An 11835-nucleotide genomic window follows, 5' to 3' on the forward strand; every position below is an offset into this window, starting at 1 on the left:
TCTCTCTCTCTCTCTCTCTCTCTCCATTGTGTCTTCTCTGGGAAACCTGCCTGGTCAGTTCCACTCTCCCCTGGGCCAGTCTTTCATATGGAAGACCTGGCCTCAGATCTGGGCATAAGGAACTGTGGGCTTGGCTGGGGTAGCAGTGCCCTGCGGTCCCCCACTCCCACCTTCTGTGCAGCCAGCAGCCGCCTTTCTGACTTGCCACCAAATGGAGCCCTTTGTCTTTAAAGAGACACCCCAGTAACAGCAGCAGGTGGGTGGGTGTGTGCAGACACTGCAGGGAGCTGTTGGTACCTGCCTGTCTCATTTTAGTCCACCTGGAAACAGAGCCTGAGACAAGAAGGCCTTGGGCACAGTGCTGTAATCTAGGAGATTTCAAGTAGCACAGGTGAAAAGGTGAAGGGAAACACCATAACTCAGGCTGTGTTGTCTGGCAGGACTCAATGGGGACTCAACCTGGCTGGGGACTCAGGGTGGGGAGATGCCTCTGAGGTGGGGAGGGGAGATGTCTTTGAGCTGGCCCTCCAGAGGCTGGAAGGCTGGGAGGCTGGGCATTGACCCATCCAATCGCACACCTCCTCCAAAAGCTTGGGTTATTAATTGTTCCCATGTCATGTTCCCATGAGGAATTGAGGCTTGGAGAAGTCTCAAATGCCCATGAATGGGAGAACCAGAGATCTCAGCTCTCTCTCAACCCTGAAAAAAGTTACCACGGAGCACCTACCTATGCCTAGCATGAACCAGACATTCCATACGAGTCTGTGAAATGAGACTTAAATTAAGATTTGAAGGCGTTTTGTGCCATGCCAAACATCCTATGATGCCCAATGAGCTGCCAGCCAGATGTGGATACCAACACTTCCAGTGGCCATCCAAAGTAACCCTAATTTCCTAGGTTTTGTGATTCCAGAGCGGCAGCTGCAATGGCTGGGGCCTGAAGGGGCCATAAGAAGCAGAGCCACTGCTGGAGATGCCAAGACTGAGAGCTCAGGCTTCCTGGACTCTCAGGGACATCCAGAGAAAACCCCCACCTCCAAAATCAAGGCTCCAGGGCCAGGCTGCCATTGTCCCCACACTAAAGGTACCATAAGCACCTTGATGCCATGGACACTTGGGGCATACAGAAAACACAGTGGCATTTTTAAGAGCCACCAGGCCAACTTCCCCAAACATGGGAGTGTCCTCCTTTATTATCCATGCACGCGCCCTGGTTTCTGGAATCTTGGGCACAGGCAAGAGGAAATTTGCCAGCATTAATAGTTGACTTTGGAAAGCATTTTGGAAACAGAGGTGGTGTCTTAGAAAGCTGCTTGCTAATATACAGGAAATGACGTTCTCGCCCTTGGAATTTTGTAGGGAGTTTACCTGGACAAAACACTTTCAATTTAACTGTTAAAGTAAGCATACAATTTGACATTAAGGATTGCTTATTAATTGTTCAGGTATGCTAATGGCATTGTGATTGCTTTTTAAAATACTTATTGAAATATTTACAAACACAGTCTCCTAATCCTTACACTCCCATTTTGCCCAGGAGAAGACATTTCCATCCAAAAGCCAAATGCAGCAAAATACCCTGAAAAGAGAAGGAAAGCTTAAATGTGAAGCCCTTTTCACCAACTGGCTTACAGCACACACAACAGAAAAGGCTTTGTTTACAACCAAATATGCTCAAAGAGCAACTCTAGTTATTTCCCCCTGCAACTGGGGCACAGCACACTACAAAATGCAAACTCAATGATTCTGAACACAGACACACAAACAAACGTGACTCGCTGCCCCCTCTGCAAATTCCACGGGCTCAAAACTATGGCGGTGATTCGGGTTTGGTCACATTCAAACAGGGACACATTCTCACTCGCGCATGAACAGAACTATGAACAAAGGACCAAGCAGAAACTCAAATTTAAAGGCTACATATCCAAGCCTACTTCTAACCCAATGTGCAATGAAGAGAAATAAAAAAAAACCTTCATATCCGTCATTCAAATCAATGGTTCAATTTATTATTTGATTTGATTGCTACTGCCAAGTGGGAGGAAAAAGGTAAATTCTTTAATTATGGTTTATTTTTCTGTTCTATTTTATTCTTTAAAAGGAATATGGCTGCAAACCAGGGTCATCAATTTGAAGACGGCATGCAAAGTAAGATACCCCCAAACCTACTTGTATGTGAAAAACGTGGCCCCTTATGTTATTCTTAACTCTGGAATAATGAAAAATGAGGACTTGAGATTCACTCCGTGGCCTCAAATCATTCCAACTGCAGGGATCTAGAAACTGTCAAATTCCATTTGAAGCAGCTAAATAAATGGAATTAGAGAGCAGAACGTTGTCAAGTCCATATGAGGAAGAACACTCTAGCAATCAGTACTCTTAATCCACTGAATGATGAGAGCCCATCCATGGAAGCCTGTGAGCAGAGGCTGGGTGGCTCACTGTTAGAATCTTGCAATGAGCAAGAATCTGTGCTCAGGGTCCACTTAGGTTCCTTAGAGTTCTAAACTTCTGGGATGGACAAGTGTTCACAATGAGGACCTCAGAAATTGTACAGTACCAAAATCCTACTGCAACCTAAGGAAAGGAGTCTACAGTTCCATATCTTGATAGTGGCGGTGGTGTCACAAGCCTGTGCGTGTGCTAAAACTGCCACGAACATGCACACAAATGCGTGTAAGAACTGGTCAAATCTGAACGAGGCATGTCATCTAGTCAACAGTACCATACCACTGTCAACCTCCTGGTTTTGATACCGTATACAACAGTGTGATTGGGAATGGATTCGCAATCCCCTGGGAATATTTGGCAACGTCTGGAGACATTTTGGGTTGTGACAACTGGGGGGAGGGTGTTACTGGCATCCAGTTTCGAGGCCAGGGACACTGCTAAACATCCTACGATGCAGAGGAGGGCAGCCCCCTTCCTCCCCTGTTGGCTCAAGCACACACACACACACAAACACACACGCACAAACACACAGTTGGCTCAAAACATCAATCCTTCCAAGGCTGAAGTATCTTGTACTAAAATCATCTAAGAGGTTATCATTGGGGGGAGCTGGATAAAGGGTACATGTGGCCTCACTGTACTATTTTCGCTATTTCCTGTGAGTTTATAATTATTTCCAAATAAAAACTTAAAGAAATGTTTTTAAAGATTCCATTCTCTTTAGTATATTGGGGCTCTACTTCTCTGGATGTCTGTCAGCCACTCATGGAAAATGCAACTCTCAATTAGCCAAAGGGTTCAGTTCTCCAAGGATCTCCATGAATGTCAGCATATGACACCCATTGGGCATTTCTGTGGTGGCGTGAAAGAACAGCCAAAGGTCGAAGCCAGAGCCCACACCAAGATCAAAGCCCCAATGCCCTTGGCTCCTTGCATAAACCCTCCTACAGGCCTGCCAAAAACGTTTTACCATCTGCAAAGATAAAGCACATATAGAGTTTTAATTAGTTATATATGCTTTTATACTTATGCATCTCTAAATTGAACCCCTCACTCCCACCTCAGTGCCTGGCACATAGCATTGCATCATCCATCCAGTGAAGCAAAGCACAGAAGTTTGCATTAAACACTCCAGGCCACAGTCCAATGTTCCTTCCTCTGTAAGTGCCTTCCTAAGATATTCCAAAACAATCCAGTGCAGAGATAAGTTCTTCTATTACACCATGAGCAGCATATAGATCAAGCTGCTACTTAAAGTGGAAAAAAAATAATTTTCTCCTAGTGTAGTTGAACTGCACAAAACTGACACTGACTCCCCTAATCAAGTTCACACTTAAATCAATCTTCCCACTTTGGCCCAGGGCGGAGAATTCTGCTGAGCAAACACCGAAATAAAAAACGACAGGAGTTAAAAATGCGAGATAAATGTCACACTTGTCTTGCCATGGTTGGGGATAGTTCTCAAAAAGCCCCTCAGAACTCATCAGAAACAAGGCTGACATGGTAGCAGGCCCAGAGGCGGCTGCCCCAACAGGCCTCTGACCCAAATCTCTAGATTTTCCGAAGGCCTGTTTTCAGCCTGGGGCTTGGAGATCCCGGTGGATGCCAGGGCCGCCCTGCGCTTGGCAACATTTCCTGCTGGAGCAGAGGCTAGGTGCCAAATAAACAGGCTCCCCCATGGCCTGTCTCTACCTGCAAGATGGCCTTCCAAAAGCAAACGAGCTTTTTCTTGCAAATTCAGGTTGTGTTCTGATTTCTCCTCCAGAGACCCCATTCCAAGGGTGGCAAGAGCTTTTTCTCCAAGGCCTAAAGACAGTCACCTCCCCATGTGACCCCTGAGTCTACAGACGTATTCGTCTGTGGACACTGCTCGGGCCAGGCTGTGACTTTCTGAGCTGTTTTCTGTAGGGAAAGAAACCTGACTACCTTAGGAATGACGTCTGGTCACTTGCATGAGTCCCCAGGACAATAAAGCTGACTTACTTGCTAGGTCTTAAACATCACCTCTCCAGGGAAGCATTGCCCCAGCCCCCCAAATTCAGAGAAGTGAGCTCCCCCAGCTTATTTGTTTGCTTAACACCCCACACTTCTGTGCAACCCTCAGCACAACTGCGATCACTTTCTCAGAGTCCCCAGCTGAGTTCCATGGCGGGGTGAGGGAAGAGGCCTGTCTTGCTCTCCCCACTCCTAGAATCTCACCAAGCACTGGTACTCAGCAGGTTCTTGGTAACGGCCTGGGGAATGAATGAAAGGTCCACAAGAAGACTAGCACATAAGCTGGCAGGCACACTGGAAGCTTTCATTAAGAGGTTTTTACAGCAATTGACAAAGTAAAGTGAGTGACAGGTGCCAATCTTTCTATTTGCAAATGATGATGAAGTTAAAGCTCACAAAGCTGAGCCACGATCCCAGATCCCTGAGCTGATGAGCCCTAGACTTGGGGGTTAGGTACACTCTTCAGACTCCCAGTCTGGAGCTCCTTCTACTTTCTCACTTGGCACCACCCGCAGTGAGTACAGAACCCAACATACATGTCTCCTGCCTACCCCACCCCACCATGCCCAGGGTGGAGCTAAGCACGTAGCAGCCACTACAAAAGCTAGAATGCAGGTGGATTTGATTCAAACTACCAAACCAAAAAGGCCTTAAGTTAAAAAGCGCAGGAGAAAGGCTTTCAAATCTCCCAAGCCAGCAAGCGACACTGAGCAAGTTACTTAAACTGTCTGAGCCTCACCCACCCTTCAGAGCCACTGAAAGGATTAAATGAGACAGTGGCACATAAAGCTTCTAATGGAGTCACAGTCGATTTTCAACAAATATGAGTCTCTTCCCACTCCTAACCCTGTTATTAAGCCACTGTGGCTCTTACACATCTGAATTCCCACAACTCTCCCTGAAACACTGGAAACTCTGGATGGCTGTGTTCAGGGCTGTCACACAGCTCTGAAATGCCTGCCCATTCAAAGTTGGCCACAAATGGAAGCACGCAGGTCCTCTGCAGAGGGGGTGCCCAGATGGGTCCACCCCTTCAGGAGTTCTGTGTCCTCACCTCCTCCTCCACTTTCCCACTGCCCTGGCTGCCGACTTTCATGAGCAGTTTAACCAAACAAAGACGATGCCTTCCCTACCCAGAGCCCTGTAACGGTGGCACCCGCACGTATCTCCTTTCAGGAAGGGCCACTGCAAGGCCAGAGAATTTGGCCACATTCCTGCTCATGCCCCACTCTGGAAACACTAGGCCTGCAGCCCCCTGCAATTTGAGCAAAGAACATTTGAAACAACTAGAGAAAGCCCCACTTCCCAAGGTGGGTAATAAACTACGACATTTAGTGGAAGTTATTTCCCTAAGAAAATGGGATTGGCAGAAACTGAAGATGGATTTGAGAAGGGTGTGAGATGCGCATGAAAGACCGAGCACCGCAAGCAGCCAGGCAGCGGCCCTGTCCATCAAGCCGGAGTCCAGGCTGCAGCAGACTTCAGGCACAGACTCCCCAGCGGGGGCTGTGCCATCCTGCCCCCTGGCAGAAGACCCAAGGGACCCACTGAGAATGGGAGGGAGGGAGCTGAGAACGGACATGGCTGGGTAAAGACCCACTGGCAGAACTTTCTCTAGAAGGCCATCTGCCAAAACAGCCAGCCATCCACATCCCCAAAGCGGAAATTCAGCTGTATTTGAGGATTGAAGAAATAGGCAGAGAAGGAAGAGGTCTCGAGCAGAAAGCTCCTTAGCCAGGGGATTTCAAGTGTGGCGCAAAAGGGACTTGACTCTCCCGGCAGCCTCCCAGTTGCACAGCTCTCTCTTTACCTAAGGGCATAAGCCAGAGTTGAAATGCGGGTCAGCGTCAAGGTCAAGTTCTGGGGAACTGGGCGGGGCCTGCGGGAAGCATAGATATGGTCCCATAGGGAGGCAGGGGCTGCAACGGGGAGACCAGGGACTCCAGGGACTGGCCCATTTCAGACACACAGACTGGGAGAAGCCAGTTGTCCCCTGGAGGCGCGCAACCACTGGCGCCCCCTCGGGCCGCTCAGCGCAGAAAGTTCCTTACCTGGTAGATGCGGCTCCGGAGCCGACTTGTCCCTCTTGGGAACTTTCTTGGGATTGGTGGCCTTCTTGGGCGGCCTGGGCTCCTGCGGGCGCGGCTCCCACTTCTCGCCGGGCCCCGCAGGCAGCAGCGGAGAGAAGGACTCGGGCTCGGGCTCCTGGCGTGTGTAGTAGGGCTCCCGGCTCCAGATCTCCTGCCCGTAATAATCGGGGTCCTCGAGGGCTGTGCCCTGGGCTCCGACCCCGGCCAGGGTCACTGACAGGAGCACCAGAGCCAGCGCCAGGGCAGCGGTCCCCAGGCGGGACATGCCCGCTCCGCCCCGCGCCCAGGCCAGGGTCACGGTCACCGGGAGCGCCGGGTGGGCGGCGGGTGCAGAGAGTGGCGCAGGGCAGGGGCGCAGGGCACAGCAGAGCAGCGGGCGGTGGGAGGGAGGCGGCCGGCCAGCGGCGCGTGTGACCGGCCAGCCGGGCTGGGCTGGGCTGGGCTGGGCTGGGCTGGGCTGTGCCGGGCCGGGGCGGACAGGGGCGCGCGGAGGCGCGGGGCGGGAGCAGGGGGGCGGGCCCCGCCCTTCCTTCTTCCCTCCCTTTCCCAGCGACCCCGCCGAGGCAGGTCCTTGGAGGCGGATGTTCCAAGCAACCAAGCCCAGGAAAGCCCCCTGCGCCCCACAGTCTGTCTCCAGCCCCCTTCCCGTCCCCCGCAGGCCTGGGGGCCTGCTGGGCGCCTGCTTCCCCAGAGACGCTAATGAGTTTCAATCTTAGAAGAAAACATTGAGGCCCCTCTGTTCCATTCCTTTGTTTTACAGGTGGAGAAACGTGACCTGAGAGGAGAAAAGATTGGCCCGGGGTCCTAATGTAAATCAGAGTTCAAGCAGCCTCCAGCTCTCAATGCCCTGCCTGTCTGCTGACCACCCTGCAGACATGGATTTCCCACTGGCCGTGCTTCTGTTTCAGGAACTGGGAATGAAGAATTCCTGAGGTTCCCCGGTTTTCTGGGAGCAAGGTTTCCTGGGAGTAGGGGCTAGGGACCCTGGAGGAGCCCTGCTCCCATCGGAGATTGTGATTCTGTTGGGTCTTGGGAAAGACGGTGACATTACCCCAGGGCTGCCATCCAGGGGTCACAAGAGGGTTTGTGGTTCATCCAAGAGCAGCCTTTTGCCCAGAGTGTCCTTTGAGAAAGAGCCTCCGACTTCAGACAACTCTGCATGGGTGCTTTATGCGGAGCCCAGGCCCATGGCCTGGAGGCTTCTGCTCTCCAGGCAGGGATGTGGGGAACCAGGGACTGCATGGTTTCCTTTGCTGCTGAAACAAACGATGACAAACTTAGTGGCTTCAAACAACACCTGTCTCATATCTCTGCAGGTGAGAAGGCTGATGCAAGTGTCACCAGGCCAAAACCAAGGGGTTGGCAGGACTGGGTTCCTTAGGGGAGCCTCCAGAGAAAAGTCCACTTCCTCACTCACTCAGGTATTGGCTGAATTCAGTTCCTTGCCGTAGTAGGACTGAGGTGCTGTCCACTTGCTGGCTGTGGGCTGAGGCGCCTTTCCTCCTCCCAGCTGCCTGTGTTTCCCCTCCTGTCTTCTGCAGGCGCCTCCAGGCCTTTCCCTGGTCCTTGCACGTGGGCCCAGCATCTCAAAGCCAGCGCTGGCACAGCTTCAAATCTCTTCCCTTCCTGCCACATCTTTCCGCCTTTCAGCTAGAGAAAATCCTCTGCTTTTAAGAGAGTATGTGATTAGATGGGCTCGCCCAAAAAATTTAGGATAGTCACCCTCTCTTAAGTGATGACCTTAACCACATTTGCAAAGTCTGTTTTGCCATGTTCCCTAACTTTTTGCCAGATTCCCTAACTGTCCCCTGTTCTAGATATTCAGGTATAGATGTCTTTGGGAAGCCATGAAGCATTTGACAGAGATAGACTGACCCTCAGCCCTGCACTGGCCTATGATCCTAGGATGCCACTGAGCTGAGTCAGGGCCTCACCATTGCCCTGAAGTGAGGACTTCCTCAGAGTGGGGGCTCCTGAGACCCCCACAGTGGGCAGGGCTTGGGCCAGGACAGCTGTCATTATCTTCCTGCACAGGCCACTCAACCAGGCCATCTTTCAGGCCGGTCTTCCAGGCTCCCAGTTTGAAGGCCACAGCAGAATGACTGGGAGAGGAAGAGGCTGCTGGTTGAGGCAGGGCCTGTCGTGGGGAGCCAGGAGGACTTGGACCTGCCTGTCAAACCCCAGCATGCTCCAGAACCCAGAGCCAGCAGAAGTCTCCAGGGTGACAGGGCAGGAGGGTCCCCTTCCCCACCCACCATTCTCTGCTCCCCAGCCCTTCCTGAATCCCCGCCCGCTGTCCTCCGTTGCCTATCCCCAGGGCTCACTCCCGAAACCAGGCACTCCAGACAACAACACAGTCTTCAGTGGTGAAACGGAAAGCGCCTCCAGCAGCAAGCAACACACCCAGTGTTCCAGCAAGCTGTATGAAGTGTCAGCAAGAGGCTGGCCTGGCATCCTGGCCAGAGGGGCTGCAGAGGCTGCCCAGGCCAGGACTATGTCCTGCACCACCTTCCTCAGAACCTCCAGAGCTTGCTCAACAGCAAACACCCAGGCTGCACCCCAGACCTTCAGAATCTCCTAAAGAGGGGGTTCAAGCATGAGCATATCTAAGAAGTTCCTTAAGTAATTCTGACAGAGTCCAAATTTAAGATGAATCTTCTCCCTCTCATTTTACACAGGATCCTGAGTCCCAGATTCACCCAGGAAACACACAGCAAGTCAGTGATGGCCTGGACTAACCCTGCTCTTCTGCCTTTAACCAATATTTAAAGTCAGGTTGTATACATCTCAATGGCCCCAAACCCATGAGTCCTGAAGACATTTTACTTCTTTTCAGCACCACTTAGGTGAGTAACATAACATACACCTGCTCTGCAGTGTCTGGTAAGTATCCAGAGAAGGCCCCACCCAAACATGCCTCTCAACACGTCCCTGGAATCAAGAAATGAACCCACTCATTACTGCTCTCCCTATTAATGCTTGCTTGTTTGTTTTCCCTGGAGAGGCCATAATTAAAGCAAGCAGAACAATTTAGAACAAGAATTGATTGCACTGATGCCAGTTCTCCCAACACAGCTGCCCACCGCACTGTTCCTGGAGCGTCCTTTTGTCTACCTCTGGCTCCCTGTCTCTGGTGCTGCCTGTCCTGGAAATGTGCAGGGCACAGCCAGAGCTCATGAAGTTTAAGAAGATAGGGTGGCAAAGCTGACCTCATTTTCTTGGTCTACAAGCTTTATCCTACCTCCCAACTCCTGCCTATCTGCCTGGGAGGGTCCCGCATTCTTCAGCTTCTCAGATGAAGATCTCCCTGGTCATCTTGGCCCCATCTCTCCTTCACCATCTAATACACAGCAGTGAGTCCCGCTGCTCTCAGGCCACACATTCTTTAATCTGCCTCTTCCTCTGTTCCCACTGCCCATCACTCAGCCCATGGCTCAGAGACCCATGGCAGATAATGGGAATCCATGCTCAGCAGTCTCCCTGCTTTGGGCCTCTCTGACCTGCAGTCCACCCTTCCTTCAAGGCAACCAGCCATTCTCCCTAAATACCCATTCACAACCTTGCTCCCCAACCGAAGAATCTGCAGGGTTGGCTAATCCCATGTAAATCTAACCCCTCTGGGTAAGATTCAAGGCTCACCAGCTTGGCTCTTCTACTCTCCACTGGACAACCACCACAAGACAGACTCTTAATGGCTTCCTGTACCGCACTGATAAGCTCTGTGATTAATATGCTAACTTTGCATCTTCCACAGAAACCAACAGAGTACAAGAAACACAGAAAATGTCAATAACCCCTTCTGCATCACTAATCTTGCCTAGAGTCTTTCATGGCATCAGCCAAAGAGTGCTTCTCTCTAGGACTTTTTTGTTCTCAATTTAATAATGTGTCTGTTTAACTCAGGTCTGGAGCCCTCGGCAAGGGCTGTGAGTCTCTCCACATAGTGTAAGTGGAGCTCCAGAAAGCACTGACTCTCCCTGGATGTCAGCCAGGCTGTAAACCAGACAATCCAGTCAGGGACAGCAGTGGGGGCAAACTGGGAAACCAAAGTGGCAGTTCAGAATCCCCCCTGGTTTCTGAGTTCTTCAAATGGTTCTTTAAAGTCAACCATTGTTTGCCTCAGTTGAGAATCTGCTAAGTGCACTTCTGTTAAGCAAAATAAGCCCGTGTTTGTCCATTCATTCATTCCTTAGACAGGATTCTGCTAAGCCAGTTTCTGTTATGCAACATAAATCCATACTTGTCTAATAATCCTCAAAGACCTTACACGGCTAATAATTTTTCAAATATTTATGAGCCCCACAGAGGAGATTTATGTTAAGCTGCTTGGCAAGGAACAATAGAGTGTGCAGGGCTAGAGAACATTCTGTTGAAACAAATATTGTCAAGGCATCAATATTTTTATAGCATTTTTCATAAGGGACTTTTCACACCTGCTCATTTCCCTAATTATCCCTGAGACTTTTACACTTTCAGAGAGAATGAAAATGGAATTTTTTTGAAAGATCATTAATTTGAAAAATTAGCTGCTATATAAAGAAAAATACATACTCAGACACAGCCATTACTAAAAATATAGTCTTGAGATGGATGCACAGGGAGAGAGATACTAAGTTGTTATGGCAACTATCATTATAATTACAAAGCTGGAGGGTTTTTCTCGTTCATTACCGTGTTGAGATGTGGTAGTTTAAATGGCAATGTCCTTTGTAATGTCCTCAATCTCATTACTACATAATTACCCATTTCATATTTAATTTTCAGCATGTTTGTTCTTACTCTCATACCCTGTACATTTGGCATCTTTTGATAAGCCTTACTCTTAGTTCATGGGTCCCTTTTGCAGCTTAATTCCTCTCCTTGCTATCCCCTCCACTCTGCGGTTTCATTTTCAGTTTGATCTTTGGGACACTTGCTTTGGCATGAGGTATTCCATTTGTAAACAGTAAGATGCTGTTGCGAAGGCTCTTAAGAAACCACATGAACGGGCACCCGGGGAGACACTGAACACAGGATACGCTGGAGCCTGCTGAGCAGCCTTGGAGACACTGCACTTCTTGGCCACCTACTATGTGCAGGATTATCTACAGAAGTGATCACATTTGGCCTTTTTGCTGGGTTCTCTGTTTGCACTCCCCCTGGGCTCCAGCCCTCTGGGCTCTCCTCTGTATCTGGGAGGCTGATCCTTATAAATTAGTCCCCTTGTCCTTTGGTTTCTGATTGGGATTGACCAATGGAGATAGGGAGGTGAGGAGAAGGGGCTCTGGGTATTTCTTTGCCTTTCCCCACCCCCACACTT

General features: G+C 50.1%; 1 protein-coding gene and 1 long non-coding RNA gene across 3 annotated transcripts in view; one reads left to right on the plus strand and one right to left on the minus strand.

The window, feature by feature from the left end:
* Nucleotides 1–7144, minus strand: part of CPXM2 (carboxypeptidase X, M14 family member 2) — a 147644-nt gene extending 140500 nt beyond the window's left edge. Inside the window, exon 1 of the mRNA XM_032281933.1 lies at nt 6498–7144. Within this exon, the coding sequence (XP_032137824.1) occupies nt 6498–6801 (304 nt within the window). The 5' untranslated portion in view covers nt 6802–7144. The remainder of the gene's footprint in view (nt 1–6497) is intronic.
* Nucleotides 5524–10324, plus strand: LOC116554084. 2 transcript variants are annotated; one of them, XR_004270040.1, is made up of 4 exons: nt 5524–5756; nt 7297–7957; nt 9215–9382; nt 10291–10324. It is a non-coding gene; the product is annotated as an uncharacterized LOC116554084 (long non-coding RNA). The 2 variants fall into 2 exon arrangements; XR_004270039.1 differs by lacking the exon at nt 5524–5756 and having other exon boundaries at nt 7093–7957.
* The last annotated feature ends 1511 nt before the right edge of the window (nt 10325–11835 follow it).

Source organism: Sapajus apella, unplaced genomic scaffold (genome assembly GCF_009761245.1).
Source record: "Sapajus apella isolate SASKATOON/1434 unplaced genomic scaffold, GSC_monkey_1.0 scaffold13, whole genome shotgun sequence".
NCBI lineage: Eukaryota > Metazoa > Chordata > Mammalia > Primates > Cebidae > Sapajus > Sapajus apella.